Here is a 25,783-nt window from a genome sequence, read left to right as displayed (position 1 = left end):
AAAGCCAAAAAGGGACGCCATCACCATGAGCGACGAGGCCATCAAGGTCGCCCCGCCCCCGTGGCAGCTCAAGGGCACCATCTACTCCTTCGCCTTCTGGGTGTCCAAGAAGCAGGCCGCCGAGGGGCTGCCGGCCCACATCGCCTACTCGCCCCTGGAGGCCGGGTCCGCCTTTGCGCAGCCGCAGAACGGGAAGCCCCTGGGCGGCCTGTCCATGATCCAGGTCATCCGGTACAGGGAGACGCCCGTGGGGCCCTACGACGAGCTCATCCTGGCCCCGGGTTTCTTCGAGTATGCCGTCGACGGCAAGGACGGGAAGCGCGAGACGAAAAAGAACGTCAGGATTACGCGCATCTACGTGTCGCAGAAGCACACGTGCTGGAACGGGCGGAAGAGTGCGTTGACGTCGACTCATCCTTGGGAGATGATGGGCTGCTGACCCGACGATGGGAGCCAGACTGGAATATCCCAAAGCACCTCGCCGCCTTCAACTGGACCGACAACCCAGATGGCTCCCAGACGGTGCAGGTGTTCCCGCACGACACAGAGGGGGATTCGGCAGAGGCCAAGGCCAGCACCAAGCCCTTCTTCCAGGCCACCATCAAGCCCATGGCCTATGCGCCCTCGTTCCCGCTGTCGTGGAACCTGCTCAAGTATCTCGGCATCGACTCGACCATGGTCTACCCACCGCTGCCAGAGTCCGCCGCGTCCAGCCAGGGAGAGCTGCCTGGCACCCAGCAGTGGGTGAGCATATTGCCAGACATCTACTCGCCGCGTACTAGCCTCATGTGGTTCGACATGAAGCAGCCCGAGGAGCAGCTCCAGCAGCAGGGCGGAGAGTCCGCGCCGGCCGAGAACTTTTGGCCTGGGCTGGGGAGGTGGCAGTTTGGCTTCAAGATGGAGGACGCCGTCATCGGGTTTGGGGACGGGGTGCATTGGGACCCTCCCAAATCGCTTCTCTAGTCTAACAGGGGGACACTCTAACATATTACCCATTTCTATAGCAATGACATGCCTGACGCACTCCTTCACAAAAGTTCCACGAGCCTGTCCCAGTTGCCTGGATCCTTTAGGTAACACTCCTTCAGCTCACTGAAGACGCGCTCCCATACCGCCGGGCTGTCATGGCCGCGCTTCGCGATAGACATGGTCAGGGTAGCAAACAGGCCGGCCCTGCACGTGTTCTTCGCTAGGACGACGTTGACCATGGCCTCGGCGGCCTTGCGCGACGCCTCAATATCCGCCTTCTTGTCTTGCGACTCCTCCCCCTCCCCAGCTTCGTTCAACTGCGCCAGCTTTGCGCGATAGTCTGTCAACGCCGCCTCTTTCGCCGATGGATCAGGATGCGTCGGCAGTAGGGACAGCTCCATCATGTCCTCGATCACTCCCCTTCCGTAGGCGTAGCTGATCAGGCTTGTGCTGGCTAGGTAGTGACCCTTGGTCTGGATGGCGTCTAGCGGGATCAGGTCCTGGGCGAGCGCGGCGATCCTGGACGCCACAGCGTCGCGCTCTCGCTCGAGGCCCTCCTTTTCCCCCCTCGCCCGCCCAATCTCCCCGCTCGTCTTGTCCATATCGTCCTTTGTGCTCGCGTGCGCTGCCCACGCGTGGTCGCGCTCGGCGTGGAGAGTCGAGAGGCGGTCAGCCTCGATCTCCTTGCGCCAACCGTACAGCCACACGGTGGCCCAGATGTCGCTGAAGGGGCCGTTGGCGGCGAGGCAGTCGGAGAAATGGCGCTGGCCGTTCTTCCAGTGGTCGTCCCCAGGCCCCTCCCAGTGCGCGTGGCCCGGCGTGTCCCGCTTGACCTTCCGGATGGGGTGGTTGGTGCTGATCTCGACGTGCAGCCGCGCCGGGACGAAGAGGAACGGCCAGCCGGCCCGGCCGCTCCAGTGCCGTATCTCGACCTCGTCGCAAGTGTCGAGACGCTCGTACTCGACGTTGAGGCGGTGCCAGATCTCCATTTGTTTGCGGTGGCGAGCCTCGAGTCCGAGCCTGTTGATCTCGAGCTCGTCCATCTCCTCCTGCTTCTTCTTGATCTTTTCCTGCCAGGCCTCCAGTTTGACGCGCAAAGCATCGTGTATGTGCTCCTCCATGTCCCTAAACGCGCTGGGTTTGGCGTATCCGAGCTGCTGGACATGCTGGGGGTTGTCCTGCGCCAGCGAGTGCACAAGTCTGGCGAGGGCTCGGTGAGCCAAATACTCGGAAATGGGACCGCAGGGGATGTTATTGATAAAGTGGTGGCTCGCCGTGAAGTCGGAGAGCGCAGTGCTGACGGCATGCGGCCGGCTGTTCATCTTGTCCCACATGTCGAACTCGTCAACGTGGGTATGTAGGAAATGAAGATTATCGCCCACGCCCATGTGGCTGAGTAGTATCTTGTACTGTCTCAGGATCTGTGAAAGGGCCCCTCCCAGGTTGGCTTCGGTGCTGAGCACTACGCACACAGCGCTGATCTTGCCCTCGGCTACAACGGCCTTGAAGATGGTCATCTTGTGCTTCTCATCCTCCACTTCCATGCGCAGGCCGGTGCTGACATCGCCTGCCGCCTTGCTGTTGTCGCTGTCGTCTAGGCCCGGCGTGTCAATGATGCGGACATGGAGGTGTTCGCCAGTGTATACGGTCTCGTGCTTGGCCGACGGAGTCATGTCACCAACAGCGTCGTTTTCTCCGTCATGACTACCAGCTGTATCGTATCCATCATCTAGGGCCTCCGCATCTTCAACGTCCTCAAGGCTATTGATGGATAGAACGTTGCCATTTCTGTCCTTGAAAGCATGCTCGCGGAGCTTGATAGTCAGTGGGTAGACGAAGCACTCCTTCGTGACAGACGAATTCCCGAAGACTCCTATTTGGACGGCATCTCGAGCTTGGTCACGTCCGGCGTAGTCGTACAACGACCTGATGAGTGATGATTTTCCTTGCTGTGTGCAGCCGAGCAAGAGGATAGTAACGGGTTCTTGGCCGCACGAGCAGCTGTCCTCTTGAAAAGGGGACATCCCGGGGGAGGATGGTGAAGGAATGCAGGACCTTAGCAAGGCAAAACAAAACTGACTATGCGTTGACTGAAAAGGAAAAAAGAGAGTTGTGGATAAGTCAGCGGGACGAGAATCTAAACGTTTGTTTTTTTCGGCTCGACTTGTAACACAATCGAGGCTCAGCCACGTCAGGCAAGTGTGCCTACCAAGGTGGGAGGAATGCGTGATGCAGGAGGCCCACCCACCGCCGTTGAGGCTACAAACGAATGGCAACGACTGAGGGGTTGTTTTGCCCAAGCACGTGCGTTTGGCTGCCCGATCCCCGCCTGTGCTGCAGAAACGAGGCTCATTGGCCAGCTGCCCGGGTAGGCGTCCAATGGTTGAGCAAGGCAAGCAAACACACAGTGGCAAGAACCGCGTAGCTCCCGCTAGAGCTGCACAAGCTGGTCCTCGACCGCCCGCTCTAAATGCTCGCTCCTTTTCACTCCTCCACTTTGCCCATCCTTCCCTTTCCACCAGGCATTGCATCATTTCCGCCTGCTGGAAACACTCGTTTCCTCCCCATTCAGCTCAGCGCCAACTGCCCATTCATTCTTACCGTCCCTCTTTCTCTATTTCGGTCATCCATGCAAACATGGTCAAGAAGCTCGCCAGTCGGGGCTCTAGCCTTGCTTCCAGGTTCCCCGCCGACAAGCCCATCAATGTCCTCATCCTTGGTGAGACTGCGAATGGCAAGAGCACCCTCACCCGCCGGCTGGGCATTTACAGCGGAAACAAAGCTCCCGAGGTTGTCATCGGCAATGGTGAGATTTGCGACCCCCCATCCTCGTCTGGCAAATTTCGTCCGTGCCTGACACTATCCAGGAAACGAGTCTTGCACCAAGATCGTCAAATCTCATCCTGTGTCGACACCTCTTCACAGCTATTCTCTCATGGACACGCTTGGCGAGCCTCTCAAGTGCTCTGATTATAACGAGCTAGTCGATTTGGGTTGGGACGAAGTCAACAAGGTTCAGAGTGTGGCCGAGGAGGGCGGCAGGACTTTTCACTTCGAATTCTTCGACACGCCCGGCCTTGACGACTCCGGTGGTAACGACATGGCCATCATGGCCGACATCATCCGCAACATCGCCACTCTCTCTCATCTGAACGCCATCATCTACGTGCGTTCGATAGAGCAGCCGTTCGGCCGTGCCTTCAGGACATGGTACGACTATCTCGAGCGCTGCATGCCCATGCTCTGCAACGGCATGATCATTGTCCACTCTCGCTTCACTGTTGATGCAGTCGCCAAAGCTGTCTCGGAGGGTGTGGATCTCGCGCGTGGCCGTCGCGAAGGGTTCGAGGCTGCCACTGGTGGGCACGACCGCAACCCTCATTTCTTCATGGATAATGAGCCTGATCCCTACAGCCCATTCTCCGAAGTCCAGTCGCTTAACAGTTGCTATCAACTCCTGAAACTGCTGTCCCAGCAACGCCCACTGGATACATCCAATGTCAAGCTTTTCAAGGCCCCCAACATGGATTTGCTCGACAGCAAGGCAGTCTTGGCCCTTGGGCTTGTCCAAGACCGCCTGAGAGAGGACCTGAGCCGGAAGATGGCCGATGCATCCAGTGCAAAGAAGACACACGAGCGCGCGAAGAGAGAGGCGACACGCTCCCGCAGGAAGCTGGACCAGTGTGAGGCCGAGCTGGCCCAGCTTGATAATGACCACGAGGTCCTGCTTGGCACAAAGTCGGTCCAGGATGACTATTCCATCATCCAGGACCTGATTCTCTGCCTCAGATTTCAACTTCCAAAGCGCGAGGCCAGCTTCACCGCTCACTGCAAGATCTGCAACATTGTCAAGCTGACCGAGCCCGGCTCTGAGTGGGTGGATGAGGAGAGACACCCAGAGACGTGGAGGGCCAGGCTGAAGTCGGGCTTTCTCAGCAGCATGGGCGGCTCGGCGACATTCTACACAACGAACCGGATCATGCACGCGCGAGAGATCAAGCGGCTTCGAAACGAACAGATAGACCTGGAATCTGAGCTGGAGCAGCACGAGCTTACCGTCAAAGACACCACCGACGATGGCACCCATCTGGATGGAGACGTTGTTAAGCTCGGGGAGGAGCTCGCCAAGGTGGAGCGGGTCAGGGAGGCCCTTGAGCAAAAGTCCATGGACATAGCCCTGTGGTCTGAGTTACGGAGACTTTACGCCTCGGGCAAGGCCGGCACGCAGGAGATCATCGAGCTTGTGAAGGTGTACGATCCCGTGATTGCGCCGCTGATTACACCGGCCAAATTCTGAGTTGTACTGGCGTTGCTTTTCGCTGTCGTTTAGGGAGGAGTTAGGCTGTAGGAGGGACTACGCCGAGACTTCCGGCAACACCTGGTGGATGAGGATAGTCACTACATAGACAACATTCCTGGGACTAAGATTGCAGGTTCCGTCTACAGAATGGAAACTGACGAGTCCGTTCTTGTTCGTGGCAGTTTCCTCCCTTATTTTATCTAGCCTTTGCTCCCTTGCTTTGTGAAAATTTTGGTGAAGACTCGTTCTTGCTATGCAATGTCTCCGTTAACTTTTTGTGCTACTTAAGTCCTACAGAACGTGCAATTCATATCACCTTGTTCAAATCATGCCTAGAGGTGGTTCCCAACCCAACCGACCGTCGGGACAAAACAGGCTCCGGCGGTCTAATGTGATGATCCGTTCTCACGCCATGATACCAGAAATGGAACCCCAAAAGCGACTCCTCTCCACCAGATCCCCAGCACAAAGCTTCATATGCTGCCATCGTCCAGAAACACAGTCTTCAATGGAGACAGAAGATCAATGCTCAGATCGGCAGCCTTGACACACTCGTAAAGATCAGAAATGTCAATCTGACTGCTCGTCTTCTGGTACCTCTTTCTGGCGGCCTCGTTGAAGCCCGAATCGATCGGGGGGCATTTCTGATCCAACAACTGCTGTAAATGCTTCGCAGTCTCGATCCAGCTGCTCAGCAAGTCGAGCTTCGCACCCTCCTCTGTCTGGCGGTCGGTCGCTATGGGGTCATCCTCCTTGATCTGCTGCTTGCGGCGCGCCCTCCACTTGGCCTCGTTCTCCTCCAGAAAGGCCTCGTGCTCCCACATCTGCGTCTTGAGATCCTTAATTCTCGTCTTGTACTTGGTCCTGTTGTACGTCCAGGACTTCGCCAGCAGCCTCGGGGCCCTGCCAGGGAAACCCTGGTACTTGCCGATCCACGTGCGTGGGTTCTCCTTCCACTCGAAATCGCCCCATTCCCCGGTTGGTCCATCCACAGTCTCGACGAAGAACTCGTCTGGGAAGTCCGGCTGTGTGATCTCCATGGAGTTTTGGACTCTCATCTGTAGGATCGCACCGCCGAAGAACAAGAAGCCAATGTTTGGGTTGTCGTCTGTCATGTAGGGCTGTAGATCGAAGCGTGTGTCGTTGTCCAATAGAGCTAGCTCCGTGCGGCAGCGGGCGATGGAGTTCTCCAAGTGCTTGCGGATCTGCGACATATTATTTTCAAAGAACTCAGCCGCAGACAGCCGCTCATGCATGGCGCTCTGCTCGGTGGACCAGTTCCGTATGGCAGTTGCGAGGAAGCGCTGTAGCTTTGCGTCGACTGCCTCCATGTCGGGGCTCTTGGAAACTCGCATCTGCCTGATGGGCATGGGGCTGGACTTGGAAGCGGCCAGGTACGTCACGAGGTCGATGATGGTGTTGCGAGACAGCAGCTCTGACCAGAGCTTGCCGGCGGGTGGCCGGTTGTCGACATAAAAATATGTCGGTTTCAGGCCTAGGCCAACGAGCTTTCGAAAGGCATCGGCACGTCCAACGGCAATAGCGCGGCGCGCGCTTTCCTCTGGTTTGTCGAGAAGTTGTTTCAGCTGTACCAACTTGCTTCTCTCCTGGCGGAGATGGTTGACGTCAAAGTGCGTGTTGACGAAGGCCATGGTGCCGAACAAGTTTGGCATGGACTGGTGGTAGTTCTTGACGGCAGCTTGGAATGAACTCGAAAAGGTGTTCTTCGAGTTGTAAACAAGCACGAGGGCATTAATCTTGCGTTTCCACGGCTCCTCGGCCTGAGACATGCTGTTGAGGGCACCGAGGACGCTTTCCATGTTCTGGTAGTCCTTGCCCTCGCTATCGTCAAGGCCCGGAGTGTCAATCAATCGGAGCTTGACGTAGTGCGCGTGCGGATTGAGCAGCATAAGCTCGCCGTCCTTGGATCCCTTTCTCCAGTTTCTAATGAGACTCATCTCATCGGTGGTGATATCGGGGATCTCCAAACCCGTTTCCTTGTTGAATATGGCGTATTGGGAAAGCTGGACGTCCAGATCGTACACGGCCGTGGTCTGTGTGCATTTCCCAGTCTTGTTGCCTTCTTGTCCACGCTCGACATGGTTTGCAGCTAGGTCGATGATGCGGTTGATCAAAGTGGTCTTCCCGTTCTGCGATGGACCGACGAGCAAGACGCAGATAGGGTCGTCCGGATTTATGAATTTCATGCTGCTTGGGCCAGAAGCCGGAGGAGGAAGCAGCTTTGCTTCGGCCGAGGAGGGATCACCAGGCGCCATCGCTGACGGCTGGCCGTCGGCTGGCTTCTTCATTGGTATCTGCTCTGCAGGGATGGTGGTAAGGAATGCCTCGACGCGATGCCCCACGCTTGTGCTTCGTTGGTGGGGAGAATGGTTTGGCGAGGGGACAGCTGAGGGAGCGGAGGCGGGATGCATGTGCTTGGGTCGCAAATTTGTGCCTGGACAGAAAATTGCGGTGCCCGAAATTGGGTCAAACGCCCCGCTTACATAATTATACATGGACCAACAATAGTGCACACGACGGCTTAACACCATCGACGCCTAAGGCCGTCAAAAGGTGCGATGTGGTTTCCACGGAAGATTCTGGATAACCCGCGGAAAGCGTCGGATGGGCTTTGATATACAGGGCGACTACCTACCGCTTGCGAGTTTAGAAGAAACCGCCCCGAGTATGTATTAGTGGCACCAAACACAAGGAGCTACAGCCTCAAGGATCAATATTAAGCATTAAGACTTGCGAAAACATCTATAAGGCCAAAGTGAAATTTGTGGTGTCGAATCGGGTGCCACCAACGTGGAGGGTTAGGAAGCCGGAGAAATGCCCCGGAAAGGAGATTTAACAAAGAAGGGCCGACGGATTCTTTAGGTTGCATTTTAGGGCATTTAGCCAGTACTAAAGCACAAATGATGCACGATATACTATAGGTGAGGCATAAATCCCGTGTTCAAGTGAGTACAGAAAGAATAAAATATGAAACCATGGAGACATTGACAGCCAACGCCAAACGCTAAACGACAAAAGTGGGACTCGGGCCCAAACCCCAGTAACAATGAAGTCAACCCCTGATATTCCATCGCAGCTAATCACTTGGTCTGCTGGCCGGGCAGGTCCTGGCAGAAGAAGCGGAAGCCCCTCTGGTGGACGTGGAACTGCTCGCCCAGCGCGCACATCTGGCCGCACTGCACGCACTTCCTCAGCTTGGGGATCTTGGGCGGGTCGGCCGGCTTGACGGGGCCGGGCGACGGCGGGCTGGGCTTGCTGGGCTTGCTGCCGCGCGCCACCAGGAGCAGGGCGTCGTCGCCGGCGGAGCGGGCGAGGATCTGGTCGTTGTAGACCTTGGCCTCGGCGATGGCGTCGCGGGCCCGCACGAGGGCCTCGGAGCGCGCCACGTGCAGGGCTTGGTGGTCGCCCTGCGCGTCCTGGGCGCTGGCCAGGGGGAGCTGGGCGGCGGCGGCGGCGAGGAGGATGTGGTGGAGGGAGAAGCGCATGGTGGGCGTGATTGGGAGCTGGAGTTAGGGTTTTGGTTGGGAGCTGGAAGGAGGTTGTAGGGTTGCGATGCTTGTGCTTGAGATGATATTGTTGCTGGATGGGATGATGATGCCGAAATTTGAGACGGATAGGAGATGCGACACGCCGCTCTAAATAGATTCCTGGAAGTCGCATGTCTGGCGTATCTCAAACCATTTACATACGTCCATAAGCAAATGACCCTATTCCCAAGCGCTCAAGGACGACCAGCGACACAAACAGTGGCTGTGGAACGCCCTGATTACTACTCGCAGGAGGAGCATATCTCAGCATGCATAGTTCTTCTTGTGTGCAGCAAACCTGGCGTCCAATCGTACGAGGTATCAATGAGGTGGCACGCACAGGCCAAGCTTCCTCCCACCCATCCCATTCCTGAATCGCCTACCCACTAGTGCCATCCGGCTGTGTTGGTTCAGGGCAGTGCCTGCTGAAGCCAGTGCCAACACCGCCACACAAAGGTGTTATTGCATGGGTCGGCTCCACCTCGATCCTGGCACACACAATTGTGCCAGGGCGTCGTCAACCAACACCAATGTGTTGTCTGCATTGAAGCGCCAAAGGAACATAGTCCGGATAAGCAGATACAAATACCCAAGCTCCGTTGCTTACGAGGAGAAACCCCTCCGTAGTCGTGCAGGTCTTCCAGCTAAAAATATCAATACACCAGCTTCAACCCACGTGGGCGGCGACATCTTTGGTTGCGGAAAACAAACACAGCATTACTACGTAGCCCAAAAGCACAGCCGTTGTACCAGCTTCCCGACAAGGTAGACCGCGACAGGAGCGTCACCTCACAGGCGTCAGACCAGAAACCATGGACGTCTCCGTCATCGCCTTGGGCCACACCAACGCCGACACGCCCGCCATCCTCGACCCCGCCGCCGCCTGCCTCCCGGGCGCCTCCATCACGGCCTCCGCCACTCCGCACGGCCACCGCATCCTGGTCTGCCCCCCACTCAGCGTCGCCGACCTCGGCGCCGCCGACGCGCACATCGCGCCCGCCGCCGACGCCGCCGCAACGTCCACATACAGCAACGCCACCACGGTCCTGTACGTCGCCGACGTCGCGGGCTACCACCACCGCCAGCAGCAGGGCGGGCAGACGCGCATCGAGGACGTCCTGGCCAGCTTCCGCACCGTCAGAGCCTGGAGCCGCGCGAGGGGCCTGCACATGGTGGTCCTGCTGCGCGGCGCGGGGGCCTTCAAGGGGGAGCTGGCCGCGCACCCGCTCGAGGACTGCTTCCCGGGCTACAGCTGGGTCGACGACGCGACCAACGCGCAGGATCTGGGTGCGCCCATGGGGATCGACGCGCTGGTGCGCATGATGATGGCCGAGGAGGGAGAGGAGGCGTTGGGTGGCGACGGGGCGGCGGGGAAGCAGCCGGCTGTTTATGTGCACTTTATCGAGGAGGGGCGGGCGAGTGAGAAGGATGTTGATGTCGTCGTCAGGGCGATGAAGGACATTTACGACAAAAATTGAGCTTGGATGGACAGGGAAAAGCTGCCCGCAATTGGCCATGGTCATCACAGGTGGAGGCAGAGGATTCTCACGGACAGGGCGCATACAAGTAAAAAGGGGCATTAAAAATTCATCGTCGCGCTAACATCCATCTCGTGTCTACACTCGTCGCACCCATAAGCTAAACCTACACATTATCTCCTCATTACACGGCTCCCCCCCGGGGCCTCAGTTGCGACCGCGCCTGTACCTCGGGATGGCACCGGCGGGCTCCTCGGCATCGCGGACGGCGACGCGCTTGGCCTTGACACCCCTGGCAGCCCAGTACTCATCCAGGGACTTGGTGATGTCCTCGGCGTTGCTGTAGGGGTTGGTGCCGGCCAGGAACATGACCTGCTGCTCGATCTCGGCGTCGCCGAACGGGCCGGTGCGCGAGCCGAGGTCGGTCGTGGTAAAGGCCTTGGCCCTCCAGCGGTTCTCCATGGGGTCGATGAAGTGCGTGGTCTCGTTGTAGCCAAAGTTGGGCAGGGCGGTCACGTTGAAGGCGGCCATCATGTCCTGGTCCTCGTGGATCAGGTTGTGGCAGTGGAACATGTACACGCCGTCCCAGGGGGCGTAGTGCGCCTCGACGAGGACGGTCTCCCCGCGGCCCAGCCAGACGACGTCCTTGAGCCCGACCGCCTCGTAGGGCATAACGCCACGGTCGGAACCAGAGCGCCCCAGGACCTTGAAGTCAACCAGGTGGATGTGGATCGGGTGAGACCAGCCGCCGGACGAGTTCTCCAGCTCCCAGATCTCAACGGTGCCACGGGGAACGTTGCCGAGGATGCGGTTCTGGACGTCGGCGAAGCCGACGCCGTTGATGCGCCACTCGCTGTTGGTGCGGTGGAAGCGGAAGTGGTGGTAGATAGACTTGCCGTTGCGGGCGGTGGGGAAGGGAACGGTGCGGAGCTTGGCGGGAACGAGGCTGGTGTCGGGGGCCGTGACGGCCGAGGAAACGACGAAGCGCATGACCTTGTCGGTGTCGTCGTAATCATCCTCAACGCCAACGCCGCCGGCCTTGGGCAGGTTGCGGAGGTCCACGGCCTGGCCGGCGAACTGGCTAAAGTCGAAGACGACCTCGTAGCGCTCGGCGTTGGCAATGTACATCTGCGAGACCTGGACGGGGTTCTCCAGCAGTCCGCCGTCGGACGCGATGACCCGGAAGGGCAGCTTTGCGCTGGTGTCGAGAGCGGCAGCGAAGTAGAGCGCAAAGGACCGCGAGATGGCCGCGTTCAGGAACCGGAAGCGGTACTTGCGCGGCTCGACGTTCAGGAACGGCCATGGCTGGCCATTGACGTGGATCACATCACCCCAAAGGCTCGTGTCCTCGCCAACCGACGAGAAGAGCGAGCCATCCCTGTTGTACTGCTTAGACGTCAGGATAAGCGGGACGTCGTACCGGCCATATCCAGATGGGAGGCCCAGGGAGTCCTCCGAGGCATCGTGAATCAGGTACGCTCCTGCCAGGCCCGTGTAGGCGTTCTCAGCCGTCTGCGTGAATGGGTCATGACTGGTCAGCGAGGGAGTTCACAAGCGAAGTCGGGGTGGGGAGTGGGATTCCACATACAACGTGCATGGCATGGTCATGGTACCACAGCAGCCGGGCTGACTGGCGGTTGGGGTAGTAGTAGTCCTTGTACTCGCCGGGCTGAGTGATATCCTCGGCCCATCCATCCCAGGGGGCACGGGAGTAAGACCCGTGCAGGTGGACAGAGCTCGGAGTGTTGGCGACGTTGATGAAGCGGACGATGGACTCGGTGCCGCGAGGGACCATGATGGTCGGGCCCGGGCTCATGCCATCATAGCCGTTAAATGTGGCCGCGCCCAGGTCCGGGAAGATCTGCTGGCGGAACTGCTTGACTTGCACCTCATAGTACCAGATCTCAGCTCCGCTGACGGGGTTTGTGAACTTCCTGTAGGTTGCAGGTTTGGTCAGCAACCACCTCCCCCACCGTCGTTCAAAAGAGATTCATCGGCCGACTTACTTCAGGGGCTGCTTGATCGGCGGGATCGGAAGCGGCGTCTTGTAGATGAGAGGGTACAGCGGGCTCTCGTCCTTCTTCATTATCGACATGAAGTCGTTGGGGTCATCTTCGGCGATGGAAGCGAGAGCAACCTTCTCCGTCTCCGGGATGTTGTTCTCGTAGGTAGGGAAGGCAGACTGCGCCGTCACAGACGTGAAGGCGAACAGCGCCGCGAGGCCGAATGCGGTGCGCATCTTTGACTAAAGCGGAGGGGAGGTGAGGTGGGAAAACCACAAAGGGGGACTCGAAAACGACCGAGGGATGGAGAAAGCGTTGGAGCTAGCTAAAGTCCAAACACTTATGGGCCTGTGAGGATGGTCAGGAGGCTGAGGAAGGAAGGGGATGATGGGTGGGATAGGAGGAGGGAAAGGCCGTTTATATGCCATCTCGGATGCGGCTGCGATGTAGATATCTCAGTATCCGATCGAATCTGAAGCTCTCCCCAGCCATCTCCCAGGAGGTGGACGGCGGTGGGGCTTCGTGTCCGAGCTCCGGCAGCACGCAAGGGTGGTGGCGGTGGCAGATGGCGGCACGAGGTGACCTATCCTCGCATACAGTTGCCTATATCCTGGAGGGGGCCAGGGAGTTCGATCCTGCTCGTCGAGTGAGGGAATAGGGCGACCGCCACTGTAACCATGCACCCATCCCGATTTCCACATCTCATGATCTGCAGTGACGAGGGGCTTGGAACCAATATCACACAGCGTGCAGGTCTTTGCGCAGGAGGTGGTGGGTAGCGAGAGCACTGCACGTTTCCCGTTCAAGGCATCTCGCCGGCGCACGACGGTGGCCCTGTGGGGTTTCTGCACGTATCTGGCGGCGATGGCGCTCCCCTTTCCAATAGTGCTCATGCAGGACATGTATAGTGTATGATGGGTCGAAGGGTCTCTGGCTGTCAAGGTCGTGGCCGATGTGCCGATGAGAGGAAAGGGGAGGGGTGTACGGCGGCAAGAGACGGTGGTCGGTATCAAAATGCCGCCTTTGCGCACAGGCGCATGCCAAGATCCCCTAGTATCCACGCGTATTCTCATATAAAGCTCATAAACGGGGAAGGAAAGATAGCGAGCAGTGTGCAACGTGACGGTGGGGTCGGGCAGCGAGAGAATGGCGGGCAAGCTATCAGCGCTGGGCCGGCGAGCAGTGCTCCCAGGATCCGAGCGGCGCTTCTCCGGCCCGCAGCGGTTGCTAGTTCAACTAGTATGGAGCGACATCCATGACATGGAATCCGATCCAGGCTCGCTGGAGACGGCCAGGATCTAGGGGCTCTGCCCACGAGCCTCACGTACGTTGGCTAACCCCAAATACACGTAAAAGAGGATAAGCTACTGGCGGCCATGTCGTCATGCCTCGGGCTGAAAGGCTGGAAAGAGAAGATATCTGACTCGGGATGACAGTGGACCGACTCGGGGATGACCTGTTTACAGTCAGGATGGGCCTAGGACAGAACGGGCGAGCAGGACGTCTAGCTAGCACGAGCTGCTGGTGGGGATCAGGCGTGGAACGAGCCAGTCTTTGGCGGACTCGCCCGCAACGGCGCCGAGGCGTCCCGTTGTGCCCACTGAGACCAGTAACATGCTGGTCGTTGTTTCTTTCCCCATTTTGCTGGCATGCGCATCTCAGAGGTCACTCCTCTGCCAAGCCCATTGCCGTCCAGCTCACGTGGGGGCAATATGGGTCTGCTAGTCCGCCCCCGCCGTGAGTCGCGCAAGTACAGAGGACTTGGTCATGTCCAGACCAGCGGCCGGGGAAGCTGAACAGGCGCCCGCCGGTGGCTAATCGCCGACCCCGATTGGCCGAGCTGGGGGGGGATGCACCGAGCGGTGATCAGGTTTGTTGCTCGTTTCTTTTTTTGGACGCCTTCCCTCGCCCACCTGCCGCCCTCGCGTATACTTCCCAGAGACGGACTTGACAGGTGGTACTTCTATTGCCCGTCTGGCTTGGCGATGTGGGTGATGACAGGCCAATGATGGGTAATGTGTGGCTTGGCAAAGAGGAAGTGTGTCGCAGGGTGGTGCAGGACCTTTACTTTACTTGGTCAAGGGGTCGATTCCACGAAATCGAGATGTTTGCTGCGAGGTTTTGCCCGCCCGTTGTTATCTCAGCCCGATATTCAGGGGCGTTGGTATGATGAGCCGCCTGGCCAACGAACAGTGGAAAAGTCTGGACGGTGAGACGGGATGAGCCGTGCCCACTCAAGTCTGCCAATCAGCACGCTGCGGTTTTTGTGTCCTTCCTTCGACGGGGCCTGAGAAGAATGGCTCGAGCGCTGCTGGCTGGGTGCGGAGCGGAGGCCATCCATGCGCGGTAGCGAGTCGGGATCGGGCTCCAAATGCAACCTCGCGCGGCTACGGTTGTCGCTCTCGTTTCAAAGAAACAAAGTTCCGTCGGTAGTCATTACCCAAAAAGCAACGCTGAACCCCGGTCAACAACAGACCACTTTTTTTTTTTCGTTGCCTGTGCAGTAGGCGAGGGGTTAGCGTCGCAGCACTGTGAATGCCTGGAGAGCGCCAAGCCCTACCCGCCTTCGCAAAGTTGGGGTACGTTGTATCTCAGCCATGTCGTTGACCCGGTTCGCCAAGCTCCAGTGCGGCTTTTTCCCACGTTCCTCATGCACTCGCCCGCGGTGACACCCATTTTCTGGAAAGCACTAGTCCGTTCCCCTGCGCGAGTGCCTTCACCTTGGGCTCGTCTATAGTTTCCACTACCTAAGTCAAGCGAATCCTAGACGACAGGGCACATGCCAAGGGAAATTGCTGCAGAAGAGATGGATGGGCGGAAACAAGCAACATTGGCAACTTCCTTCAGTCCTGGAGTGCAGTTGTCTTGATCGAGTTGGGATGGGTGGTACGAACAGCGGGAGCTAGCATCGGAATATGCAAGGCACCGTAGGATCGAATACCGAGGCTTTGTTGGACTGTAATGACTAAAATAGCCCAGCACGGAGGCTTGAATTGGTGGAATCGAGGACCCTGGTCGCAGTCACCAGGGCAAGGGCTGCGGTTTTGCGGCTGATATCACGCTAGCGTACGGGCAGCTTTGAGAGTCGTGACAGAATCGTGGCACGATGGAAAGACATCGGTTGATAGAACTAGGCGCTTCCAGAGGCGTAAGCAGCCAGCCAAGCCGCCATTCTGATTGCCATGCCCAACTACCGTCTCTCTCCACCGTACCGCTATCTCGCGACCGTGGACACGGAACCGGCGCACGAGCCCCTTGTGGTCTCCTTTTCTACGCGGCCCACCCGGGAATAGTGTGGGGCTTCGATTAGAGCTTGGGTGGACCTCGATGAGCTTAAAGATGCATAGTGATAGGGTGGAAAGTCGAGCCGATCAATCCTGGACTGCGATTCTTCAGCGCCCGGGTTTTGGAGGTCGGTACCGGGGTCCCAGGGGTCCCAGGGGGCGACAGGCAGATAAGGACTCAGTGAGCGATTCCTAACCTTGTTTGCGGGCTTTTAAGCATGCTTGCCCCTGATATTGTAGGCGGTCCCGGGAGTGCCGCAGAGACTGTCGGTCCCTGCAATTACGCCGTTGAAGAATAGGTATGCTAGTATAACAAAATTGCGCAAGAAAATACGAGGGGAGAAAGGGAGGATGGGAAGTACCCGGAAAATGCCCGAAGACAGGACGAAAATGAAGAGAGAAAAAAAAAACATCAATGTGGGGCAACGAAGGATTCCAGCAGCAGCAACGCCCTGGGCTCGCGCTGGCGCTTCCCATCCTTTCGTATTTCGTACCTCTATCTGCGCCCTTCATCCTAAATCCCCGCACACACTTCGGCACGACAACGACAGCACGCGTCTCGCCGCGCCGAAATGACACTGGGGTGTCCGCCTCAACGCTGCAGTGCGGTGGCGCCCAAGACCTGTAGGTTCAATCATTCAGCTGTTTGTAATCTGGATCGTGCCGTGTCTTGCCTGCAAGTCTGCCTGGCGACCAATGGCCTCGTACCTCCATCACCAGCCGCTGTGCGGGACGAGAGAGTCCCGGGAGACCATTGCAGACGAAATGTCACCCTACGATGCCATTAGGTTACTACTAGTATGGGCATCGGGAGAGACTCCTGGGAACGACCACCCTCGCCACCACCGCCCACGCCTCGACCCCACATGCTACCCACACGCCCCCTCCTGGCGACCCTGGCGACCCTGGCGACCCTGGCGACCTCAAAAGTGCTAGATATTGACAGACCCAGCGAACCCCATCCGAACCCCAGGCGTGAATGACAACAAATCGATGGGTGGGTGTGCTTGGGGCCATTCGTGGGGGTTCGACTACAAGCCATCCCACCCATGCGGGCGCACTGGCGAGGGGGAGAAGGAGGGGGTCCTCCACGACGACAGGCACGCAAACAAGTCATGAATACCTCCAGGTACCCGTGTCTAGAGCACAATCATGGGTCGGCCCACCCGGCAGCCGGGTGCATCCTAGCCAGGGCATGTTTTGCCACCACTTTCCCGACGTCCATTTCCACTAGATATTAGTATATCCTCTCGGGTCTTGGCACTAGTCTTTTTCCTCTCACCTGCACTCACCGCTGTGACCCCGATCAAGAAGGGCGAACCTTCGTCCTTGCAGCGCCAAGCCAGAACGCAATATCGACCGCCGCAAAACATTCGAATGTCTTCTCCACGACACCACACGGACCTCTTGCCAAATCAGGAGAGCCTCTCTTTTTGGCCCATGCCGCCCGCCCGCCGACTGCGGCTATACGCCTGCTTCGATCCGAAGGTACCTCGCCAAAAGTTGAAGGTCGGCTCTTCAACCGTGCTGGATCCGACGTTACTCCCGCGGGACGAGCCAAGCCACCTACCCCTGAGCAATCATCTCGAGATGCAATCCAAGAGGAAAGAACTGGCGAGACAGACAAGGCAGGGGAAAACCCCGCCGGGAATCGCAAAGGCTTCCAGAGGCCGTCGCCTACCGAGAGAGCGGCCACGACCCTCCGGCCCGGGGATAAAAGACGACGAGATCCTGTCTCTGGGAACGTTCTGTTTTCCCACCTTCATCCCGCCGGCCAGCAATCACCCCTCGGCTACAAGCGGTGTCCTAGGCCTGACTGATCCTTCTTCATCCGTTGAGCTCCAATACCCCTTATCCCGCACCTTCCACACGGCTTCACTGCCTTGAGGAGATATCAAGATGGCGTTCTCAACTTTGAGAAACGTCCTCGTGCTCCTGTTTGCCGTCGCCTTTTCAAGCATCGCGGCTCAGGCTGCGGACGCCCCTCTCTTTGTCCAGGGCGGCCTTGAGGACGCTACTGTCTCTAGCGATGTTTACAACACTGGTGGTACCCTGTCTGTTGGTGGCTTCACCATGCAGGTCCCCAAGAACGTTCTCGTGCAGTTCCCTGCTGCCTGGGTTCCATTCAAGACATTTGCTACCAAGAAGGCCGAGTTCATCGGATACGAGACCCTGGTAAGACTCCCGACCCCCCTCTGTGCCTGACGATGCTTTGCCTTGGTGCTAACACTCTATCCTTGTAGGTTATCGGCAACTTCATCAACAGTGTTCCCATTGTGGCGCAGATCATCGTCTACCAGTTCTTCGAGGGCCTTGCTAGCGGCTTCATTGAGAGCGTCGATTATGCCGATGGCTCGCTCAAGATCGTCAACGGACCCAAGATCCGCATCTCGGACCCCAACGCCGTCTTCTCCAAGGGTTACGGCGCCCATCCCGAGTTCACTGCCGATGACGAGAGCCCCAGCATCTCCTCCTTCTCGGGCTTTCCCATGTGCATCCCTCGTAACACCACGGACCCCCTTTGCCCGCTGAGCAACCGCCCCTTTTCTGGCCCTGGAACCTTCAGCGCCCCTGACCCGCTCGTCATGGCTCCCCTCCAGGCCGGTGACTTCATCACTTGGCAGGGCATCAGGAAGGGCGGCGAGCTCATTGCCTTCAGCATCGTTGCACAAAACGTTCAGATCACGACCCTTGGCGACATTGTCTACGTCCGCATGGAGCTTGCCCGCCTCGGTATTGACAACCCCAACCCCAACGCCGAGATCGCCGAGACCCGCTTCATTGGCTTCGTCTCAAACACCGTGGCGACCGTCTCGCTCTACGCCATGGACGTCGATCCCTGCACTGGCAAGACCACGGACCGCATCATCGCCAGCATGGGTCTCAAGGGCGGCCGCAACGCCCAGAACAGGTTCGAGTACCGCAACGACCTGCTCCGCCGCTACACCCGCGAGTACCGTGTCACTGCCGAGATTGGCGGCATTGAGAAGACCCGCGTCACCAAGAACGGCCTGATTGCTGGCACCTACATCCAGCCCGTCAACGTCTGGATCCCTGGTGAGCAGGACGTGCCCGGCGTCCCGCCCGTCTCCCACGACTTCTCCCAGATGGCCTTCCTGAACAAGGGTGTTGGCGCCGACGACGACGGCAACATCTGGGGCCCTCTTGACCCCTTCCCGCAAACCGGTCTCTTCATCGAGACCCCGAACTGCCCTGTCGTCGTGCGCCCCACCCCCACCTCGTCTGCTGTCCCGTCCGCCACCTCGACCGAGGCCGCGGCGCCTGCCGCCACCTCGGATGCTGCTGCCGCTGCCCCCGTCTCTGTCCGCCGCCGCGGCGTCCAGAGCTACTACACCCGCGAGCGCGCCGATGGCATCGCCTCCGCAGAGAACAAGGGAACCACCGAGGGCCCCGTTCGCGTCGCTGCCGGCGAGGAGGCCCTCCTCGCCGAAGCTCGCGCTGAGAAGGCCGCCGCCAGGATTGCCACTTAGGCGACTTTTTTTTTGCCATGATTAATGATCGCTCTGTGGACTTGTTACAGAGTCACGACATAAGACATGATGGGCATGCGATGTATCAATGCCGGGGTGGTTAAAATTCCGATGAGAGATTTAATTCTGTAATTTAGTTGGATATAATGAACGTCTATGTCCAATCCGTCGTGATCTAGCTACACTTTTGCCCTGGTGAGTGATGCTCAAACCCCGTGTTCGCCCATCGACTGGTCCAAGAAAGATCGACAGGCCGACATTGAAGACAACTTGCTGTAGTGGCCGTCGGAACGGTGTGATTGTTGCAGTGCACTTGCTGCGAGGTTCCACCAAGTCGTTGGGTCACGGACAGATTATCATCAAGCTGGTGTGGACAGTATGGTTATGGTACCTTCAAGAAACGTGCTGGCGTTTGTTGGCCCGCCGAGAGATTGTAGACCAGTTTTGTGTAATTGACCCCAAGGCGCGTTGTGGAGACGACTCCAATGTCCGTCCTTCGCATAAGGTTCGCAGCTGGGTGACGCTAACAATGCCTGCCTGCACTATGAGAGATTAGGGAGGTTTGGGGCCAATTTGAGCAGCGAGAGTTTCCGTCCAGCAAGTTTTGACGTGCCAACATCTCAAAGGAAGCGCGATTGATGGTCGCAATTTTGTTTACTCCGGCATCTTTGAAGTTGGATCTGCGGCGATTATTTGTTTGTTGGTGCCGTAATTGCGAAATGGGTGTTGCGAACTGGTAATGACGAAAAGAAAAAAGAGGACGGAATTGGAGACGGCGAGGAAATTAAAGTGTTCGTTGGCTAACACATGCGCACGACAAGTTAAAGCTACTTACGGGGATGATCGGAAAGGATAAATACTAATTACGACGATAGTGGGTGGAAATATTTACGACAGTAAGATGGTCAGCAAGACCAAATGGACACCGTACTAACGACTAACAGGTGCAACAGCACGCCGGTCCTGCCCCCTACATGAAGATCTCACGGACCCAGAAGCCCGTTCACTTCCTCGGGGGCCCCGGCCATTCCCGATTGCGGCGCTGTCGCGGGCGGCCATGCATGGAGCGGATGACCCGCACTTCGGAGACGGCGGGTCCGTTCGTTGCTGGATCCGCTTGTTCCCGGCGTCCGGCAGGAACTGGGCGGTCCACAAGAGTATTCTCCTTCCTTCATGTTAGATTTCTTTGCACTTGAACCCAAGGACGTTCGCTCAGTATTGGACGTGGCGCGCGTGCGCAGCACAAGCTGGTCACCTGCCCACTAAGGCATCCGAATCGATCAGGAGACAGACTAGCCCATTCCAGATAGGGGTGTTTGCTGCTTGTTTGTTATCTTTACATGTAATCCCAGACCCGGCTGATACAGGGCTGCTGCAAACAACGGCAGGCGGCTGATGCCGAAAAGAACCGACGGTTTAATTTTTGCACCCAAATGCCGATGCGGGGAAAGCGAGGAGCATCCCCTGGCCGGATTAGGAAGGAGCACATTCGTCTTGAGCGCGTTTTGGTTGCTGTGGCGTCACAGCACTGAGCCTCGGCTCCGCGCTACCCGTGCCACGCCACCCGTGCCAGTGGCGCACTAAATCAAGAAGGCTGGGCGGGCGGTGGGGCGCCAACAGCTCCAATGACACTCCAATGACTGGCGCGCGTCGCCAACCCCGACTTTACGTGAGGAGATCAGTTCACGATGCCCTTTGCTCTCCACTTCCCCGCGCCCCCGACGTTGCAACAAGATGGGGCGCTTGGTTATCCAACTGCTCGAACCAGACGACCGAAATGTCAAGCGTCCGTGAGCTGCTCAATGCGACATGGGCAGGCATCTTCTCGCAAGTTCCCCTGATCTCGCATGGACACCCCTAACTTGTCCCTGTCGTCGTGGCGATGAGGTGTATAAAGGGAAGCCATCGAGGCTTTTCCCTGCGCCATGAGGCGCTAACCATCTCGCCACCCACGCGGTCCAACCATCTCCCCCGACGAAATCCGCTCGCTCTTCAACATGAGATCTCTGGCCACAGCCGCCACGGCCCTCGCCGCCCTGCTCCCGCGAGCGGTGAGCCAGGCTACGACCTATGAGCCGACGTGGGAGTCGACCGACAAGCACGTCGCCTCGCCTGAGTGGTTCCGTGATGCGAAATTTGGCGTCTACTGGCACTGGGGCGCCTTCACCACGCCCCAGTACTCGAGCGAGTGGTACGGCCGCAACATGTACCGTCACGACAACGACGTCAGGCCCGAGCACACGCGCCGTTACGGCGCCCCCGAGGATTGGGGTTACCACAACTTCATTCTGGGCAACAAGGACCTGGCTGGGAACCACGTCGAGTTCAAGCCTGTGCTGGCATCCGAGGGCGGCGAGTTCGACCCGGCGGCCTGGATGGAGGTCATCAAGGCCTCGGGCGCGCGCTTCGCCGGCCCCGTGGCGGAGCACCACGACGGCTACTCCATGTGGAACAGCACGGTCAACGAGTGGAACTCGGTCAACCTAGGGCCCCGGCTCGACCTGCTCAAGCTGTTCGCCGGCCTTGTCCGGGACAACGACATGAAGCTGCTCGTCGCCATGCACACCGCCTTCAACACCAACGGCTTCTACAGCTCCGCGCCCAAGCAGACTAGACACACGATGCAGAAGCTGTACGGCCAACTGCCCAGGGACGAGTCCGACAGGCTGTGGTTTGCCAAGCAGCGCGAGATGCTCGACCACGTGCAGCCAGACATCGTCTGGAACGACTTTTCACTCGACAGCCCTGGGTACTGCGAGGAGGGCTCCCCTTGCCGCATTGCCGATGAGGAGCGCCTCAACTTCCTGGCCTACTACTTTAACCGCGGTCAAGACTGGGGCAAGGAAGTCGTCACGACCTTCAAGCACTTCGACAACGGCTTCCGCAACACCTCGGCCGTGGCCGACTGGGAGCGCGGCGGCCCCGCCGAGATCTCGCGTCCCTACTGGTTGACCGACGACGCCATCTCGGCCTCGAGCTGGAGCTACACGGTCGGCATCCACTACCACCCGGCCAAGGCCATGCTCCACTCGCTCCTCGACCGCGTCAGCAAGAACGGCAACATGCTCCTGAACGTTTCGCCCACGGCCGCCGGCGTCCTGCCCGAGGGGCAGGAGGCCGTGCTGCGCACCATAGGCGACCACCTGGCCCGCTACGGCGAGTCCGTCTATGGCACGCGCGCCTGGGACATCTACGGCGAGGGGCCCAACGTGGCCGGCGGCGGGTCCTTCACGAAGCCGCTCGAGGGCAACAGCAGCGACGTGCGCTTCACGCGCACCAAGGCCGGCGACGTGCTCTACGCATCGGTCCTGGGCTGGCCCGAGGAGGGCGAGGTGGCCATCCGCAACCTCGGCTCCGACGCGCTCGTCGACCTCTCGGGCCTCAAGTCGGTCGAGCTGCTGCTCGGCGGCGAGGGGCAGTACGCCGCCGTGTCGGGGTGGAAGCAGAAGCCGGATTCGCTCGTCATCTCGCTGCCTGCCGGGCAGAAGCCGCAGGAGTCGCTTGCGTATGTGCTCAAGCTCTCTTTCGACCAGGGAGCCGGCGGCATCCCCGTGCCTCAGCAAAAGTTTGGGGCTTCGGTGTTTGCCGAGCCGGCCGTCTCGGGCAAGGGAGTCTCCCTTAAGGAGGGCCAGTTCCGGGCCGACTTCCTGACCGAGGCTGGCGTTAAGCCCGCCGACATCAGGTTCATCCGCGTCTCGCCCGGCACCAAAGCGACCGTGTTTGCCAACGGCGACCTGACCGGCGCCAGCTCAGACCTGCTCGCAGGGAGCCACGTTGTCGAGGCGGGCTCTGTGGGTGCGTTGGCTGTCTCGCGGCTTTAGGATCGCTACAAGCAGCTGGGAATGCTACTCGTCTCCTTGTCGGGACCTATTCCACGCTCGGAGGCATTGATAGCGGAAAATACGAAAAAAAAAAAATGAATAATAACCTTTAACACATGCCTCCATTAGTGCCGGTGTTCTCAACTGTGGTCAAAAGCGCCAATATCGCTACGAATATTCATGGTGCCGTCTTGCCACTGCAAGGATCACCGCAAGGTATGAGCCTGGTGGCCCTGGACTACTACGCTCGAAATGGGTAGTTTCCAATGTTACGAGGTGGCATCGAGCACCCATTTTCTCTCGCCCCTGGAAAACAAACGTGTACGCCCATTTCCTCCTCCTGCCCACTCCCTTGTTTCCGCGTTACGCCGTCGACCATTTCTCCGCCTTGTCTGCGGGGTAGAAATACCGACGGATGATACCATAGGGCGGCACATACCCATTTGGGCGATCGCCAGGGGGTTTGTTGGTATGTAAGCCAGCGAACCTGCCTATACTGGCTCCGCACGGCCGTCTTGATTTCCATCGCCGTGCCATCCGGCTATACTCGGCGGAACGATCAGATACCACCTCGCGAGCCAGCGCGGGGAACTTCTCCGCAGACTGACAGGCTCAGGATCCAGATCGCGGTGTATTTAATGCCAGCTATTTCCCCGTCGTGTTGGGTCTCCTTTTCAGGATGAAGTAGGAGTGGTACACTGTTTCTCCAGCCAAGGACTGATATCCGCCCCAGCAAGATGTACTCCTACTTCCTTCTCGCCTCAACTCTGGCCACAGCCATTGCGGGTCCTTTGGTGCCCCGCGATGACGTGACGGCCACGGTCGACCTTGCGGTCTCCAGGGGTGCGCCTCAGCAGCTTGCCTCGGGCTTCCTCTACGGCATCCCAGACAAGGAGGGACAGATCCCTGACCATTGGTACATACGCACCACACATAACAACATGCGTATTCAGGGCTCTACTGACACATTTTTGGATACCCGGCAGGTACAAAGACATCAACTTCCGCTGGGGCCGCACTGGCGGCGCCCAGATGGGCGCGCCCAACCGTGGTTGGACCTGGGGCCTGTCCGAGTACCAGGGGCGGCTCCGGTCGACGCTGTCCAACTACCGGACCATGAGGAAGTTCGGCGCCGAGTGCATAATCTACGTGCACGATCTCTGGGGAACCGACAACGGCAACTCGTCGAGCTACTGGCCCGGTGATGGTGGCAACTGGGCCCCGTACGACAACTTCCTTAAGAGGCTTATGGATGATCTTGTGGCGAACAACGCACTTGAGGGTCTAGTCTGGGATATCTGGTACATATTCTTGAGGCTGTGTGCTCTCGGGAGAATCTTGGAGAACCCGTGCTGACTTTTGATCCCTGCCGCAGGAACGAGCCCGACATCAACGTCTTCTGGAAGCGCAACACCAAGCAGTGGATTGACCTGTACATCAGAAGCCACAAGGCGGTTCGGTAAGCTAATACTCCTTTGCTAACCGTCTTCAGACTGAAGGCTAACGACCCAAACACAGCGCCGACGCGCGCTTCAACAAGGTCCCCATCTCGGGCCCCAGCCTCGCCTGGCGCCCCATGGCCAGCAACACGTGGTGGACCTCGTGGCTCGCCGCCATCGCGGCTGCCGACGCCGTCCCGGATCAGTACTCGTACCACCTCGAGGGCGACCTGCGCGCGGTCGACAACGACCCGCAGTACACCAACGCGTCGCTGGCCGCGCTGCTCCGGCAGTACAAGCTCCCGGACCGCCAGGTCAGCATCAACGAGTACGCCGCGTTCGGCGAGATGGTGCCCTCGGGCTACGCGTGGTGGATCTCGCGCCTCGAGCGCTTCGACTGGCCGGGCGTGCTGGGCAACTGGCAGGGCGGCAACACCCTGCACGACCTGTTCGCCAACCTGCTCACCAAGGCGCGCAACCCGCGCGACTACGCCGCCGGCGACTACGCCGCCGCGCCGGGCCACCACGTGTACAAGTACTACGCGCAGAACATGACAGGCACGCGCGCGCGGACGGCCGGGTCGACCGACATGCTGTTTGACGTCTACGCCACCCGGGGGAACGACCGCGTCCGCCTGCTCGCGGGGCCCAAGGTCGCGACGGGGAAGTGGAGCATCCAGGTGCGGGGGCTGGACGCCGTAGGGTACCCGGCGTCGGGCACCGTCCAGGTCGAGGCCTGGGAGTTCCAGGGCTCCAGTGCCTGGGCCGTGACGGGCCCGCCCGTCTCCAAGGGCAGCAAGACATACACGTACTCGGGCGGCTCCGTCACCATCCCGGTCGTGCAAGCCAATAACTACACCGCGCACGCGCTCGAGTTTGTTGTCAAGCATTAACTAGCTGCTCGGGGATCGGCAGTCTCGGCCAAAAGTGTTGCTGGGTGTTGGAGGTCCAGGTATGGTTTTGTCACAACGGTCCGGTGGTGAGACTGTACCAATATGTTCCTCTGATTCTTTGTATCTGTCTGTCTCTACCGGCGTGGATTCAACATGAAAATACAGTGAAAGAATGTGGGCTTTATTGTGAAGACTCGCAGAAGAAAGACATGAGCATGGCCTGGCGCCTTGGAGGAAAATGACTCTGCCCCCATCGATGGGAAAATTCTTTATTATTGGATAACGAATCGTCCCGACGTTTCCTTCCACCTTCTACCTTCCACCATCTCGAGCATTTTCCATTTCTGGATTTCCCGAGTCTTTGGCTAATTAAGAGCGGACTGCATCTAAAATCCTGGCATTCCTTGCCCTTCGGACATGCCCCTTCCGTGCTCATGCAGGAACAGACCCCCTGTCGGCTAGTTCCTCGCTGGCCTTTCCATCGTACCGCCTGTCGTGGACAAGTTTCCACCTATCACCAGCCGGCAATATAGCGCGCTGGTCAATGAACCCAGGCT

General features: G+C 58.7%; 12 protein-coding genes across 12 annotated transcripts; 7 read left to right on the top strand and 5 right to left on the bottom strand.

The window, feature by feature from the left end:
* Positions 1-25: 25 nt before the first annotated feature.
* Positions 26-963, top strand: GGTG_07270 (hypothetical protein; the record flags this gene model as incomplete). Its single annotated transcript, XM_009225094.1, has 2 exons — positions 26-395; positions 458-963. 2 exons carry the CDS (start codon positions 26-28, stop codon positions 961-963), a joined length of 876 nt encoding a protein of 291 aa, XP_009223358.1.
* GGTG_07269 (hypothetical protein) lies at positions 903-3,196 on the bottom strand. The gene has a single exon (XM_009225093.1). The coding sequence runs from the start codon at positions 2,991-2,993 to the stop codon at positions 1,029-1,031; it is 1,965 nt and encodes a 654-aa protein (XP_009223357.1). The 5' UTR covers positions 2,994-3,196; the 3' UTR covers positions 903-1,028.
* A 205-nt stretch (positions 3,197-3,401) lies between these two features.
* GGTG_07268 (hypothetical protein) lies at positions 3,402-5,611 on the top strand. The gene is made up of 2 exons (XM_009225092.1): positions 3,402-3,775; positions 3,837-5,611. The coding sequence occupies exons 1-2, from the start codon at positions 3,607-3,609 to the stop codon at positions 5,264-5,266; spliced, it is 1,599 nt and encodes a 532-aa protein (XP_009223356.1). The 5' UTR covers positions 3,402-3,606; the 3' UTR covers positions 5,267-5,611.
* On the bottom strand, positions 5,357-7,754 carry GGTG_07267 (hypothetical protein). Its single transcript, XM_009225091.1, has one exon. It carries the CDS (start codon positions 7,699-7,701, stop codon positions 5,743-5,745), a length of 1,959 nt encoding a protein of 652 aa, XP_009223355.1. The 5' UTR covers positions 7,702-7,754; the 3' UTR covers positions 5,357-5,742.
* Positions 7,755-8,370: 616 nt separating this feature from the next.
* Positions 8,371-8,775, bottom strand: GGTG_07266 (hypothetical protein; the record flags this gene model as incomplete). The annotated part of the gene is made up of 1 exon (XM_009225090.1): positions 8,371-8,775. One exon carries the CDS (start codon positions 8,773-8,775, stop codon positions 8,371-8,373), a length of 405 nt encoding a protein of 134 aa, XP_009223354.1.
* Positions 8,776-9,345: 570 nt separating this feature from the next.
* On the top strand, positions 9,346-10,479 carry GGTG_07265 (hypothetical protein). Its single transcript, XM_009225089.1, has one exon. The coding sequence runs from the start codon at positions 9,630-9,632 to the stop codon at positions 10,293-10,295; it is 666 nt and encodes a 221-aa protein (XP_009223353.1). The 5' UTR covers positions 9,346-9,629; the 3' UTR covers positions 10,296-10,479.
* A 23-nt stretch (positions 10,480-10,502) lies between these two features.
* Positions 10,503-12,534, bottom strand: GGTG_07264 (hypothetical protein; the record flags this gene model as incomplete). Its single annotated transcript, XM_009225088.1, has 3 exons — positions 10,503-11,807; positions 11,884-12,229; positions 12,302-12,534. The coding sequence occupies 3 exons, from the start codon at positions 12,532-12,534 to the stop codon at positions 10,503-10,505; spliced, it is 1,884 nt and encodes a 627-aa protein (XP_009223352.1).
* Positions 12,535-12,753: 219 nt separating this feature from the next.
* Positions 12,754-13,490, bottom strand: GGTG_07263 (hypothetical protein; the record flags this gene model as incomplete). The annotated part of the gene is made up of 1 exon (XM_009225087.1): positions 12,754-13,490. Exon 1 carries the CDS (start codon positions 13,369-13,371, stop codon positions 12,754-12,756), a length of 618 nt encoding a protein of 205 aa, XP_009223351.1. The 5' UTR covers positions 13,372-13,490.
* A 2,507-nt stretch (positions 13,491-15,997) lies between these two features.
* GGTG_07262 (hypothetical protein) lies at positions 15,998-16,228 on the top strand (the record flags this gene model as incomplete). Its single annotated transcript, XM_009225086.1, has 1 exon — positions 15,998-16,228. The coding sequence occupies one exon, from the start codon at positions 15,998-16,000 to the stop codon at positions 16,208-16,210; it is 213 nt and encodes a 70-aa protein (XP_009223350.1). The 3' UTR covers positions 16,211-16,228.
* An 848-nt stretch (positions 16,229-17,076) lies between these two features.
* On the top strand, positions 17,077-19,243 carry GGTG_07261 (hypothetical protein). The gene is made up of 2 exons (XM_009225085.1): positions 17,077-17,757; positions 17,826-19,243. The coding sequence occupies exons 1-2, from the start codon at positions 17,482-17,484 to the stop codon at positions 19,071-19,073; spliced, it is 1,524 nt and encodes a 507-aa protein (XP_009223349.1). The 5' UTR covers positions 17,077-17,481; the 3' UTR covers positions 19,074-19,243.
* Positions 19,244-20,719: 1,476 nt separating this feature from the next.
* On the top strand, positions 20,720-23,069 carry GGTG_07260 (plasma alpha-L-fucosidase). The gene has a single exon (XM_009225084.1). The coding sequence runs from the start codon at positions 21,071-21,073 to the stop codon at positions 22,892-22,894; it is 1,824 nt and encodes a 607-aa protein (XP_009223348.1). The 5' UTR covers positions 20,720-21,070; the 3' UTR covers positions 22,895-23,069.
* A 478-nt stretch (positions 23,070-23,547) lies between these two features.
* On the top strand, positions 23,548-25,268 carry GGTG_07259 (hypothetical protein). Its single transcript, XM_009225083.1, has 4 exons — positions 23,548-23,810; positions 23,881-24,195; positions 24,270-24,353; positions 24,413-25,268. Exons 1-4 carry the CDS (start codon positions 23,632-23,634, stop codon positions 25,224-25,226), a joined length of 1,392 nt encoding a protein of 463 aa, XP_009223347.1. The 5' UTR covers positions 23,548-23,631; the 3' UTR covers positions 25,227-25,268.
* The last annotated feature ends 515 nt before the right edge of the window (positions 25,269-25,783 follow it).

Source organism: Gaeumannomyces tritici (genome assembly GCF_000145635.1).
Source record: "Gaeumannomyces tritici R3-111a-1 unplaced genomic scaffold supercont2.3, whole genome shotgun sequence".
Classification (NCBI taxonomy): Eukaryota; Fungi; Ascomycota; class Sordariomycetes; order Magnaporthales; family Magnaporthaceae; genus Gaeumannomyces; species Gaeumannomyces tritici.
This window is presented reverse-complemented; position numbering and strand designations above follow the sequence as displayed.

Coding starts and splice junctions, on each gene's coding strand:
- GGTG_07269 (XM_009225093.1), bottom strand. CDS start 2,993: ATGTCCCCTTTTCAAGAGGACAGCTGCTCGTGCGGCCAAGAACCCGTT.
- GGTG_07268 (XM_009225092.1), top strand. CDS start 3,607: ATGGTCAAGAAGCTCGCCAGTCGGGGCTCTAGCCTTGCTTCCAGGTTC. Junction 3,776..3,836: donor CGAGGTTGTCATCGGCAATG/GTGAGATTTGCG, acceptor GACACTATCCAG/GAAACGAGTCTTGCACCAAG.
- GGTG_07267 (XM_009225091.1), bottom strand. CDS start 7,701: ATGCATCCCGCCTCCGCTCCCTCAGCTGTCCCCTCGCCAAACCATTCT.
- GGTG_07265 (XM_009225089.1), top strand. CDS start 9,630: ATGGACGTCTCCGTCATCGCCTTGGGCCACACCAACGCCGACACGCCC.
- GGTG_07261 (XM_009225085.1), top strand. CDS start 17,482: ATGGCGTTCTCAACTTTGAGAAACGTCCTCGTGCTCCTGTTTGCCGTC. Junction 17,758..17,825: donor TCATCGGATACGAGACCCTG/GTAAGACTCCCG, acceptor CTATCCTTGTAG/GTTATCGGCAACTTCATCAA.
- GGTG_07260 (XM_009225084.1), top strand. CDS start 21,071: ATGAGATCTCTGGCCACAGCCGCCACGGCCCTCGCCGCCCTGCTCCCG.
- GGTG_07259 (XM_009225083.1), top strand. CDS start 23,632: ATGTACTCCTACTTCCTTCTCGCCTCAACTCTGGCCACAGCCATTGCG. Junction 23,811..23,880: donor GGACAGATCCCTGACCATTG/GTACATACGCAC, acceptor GATACCCGGCAG/GTACAAAGACATCAACTTCC. Junction 24,196..24,269: donor GGTCTAGTCTGGGATATCTG/GTACATATTCTT, acceptor TCCCTGCCGCAG/GAACGAGCCCGACATCAACG.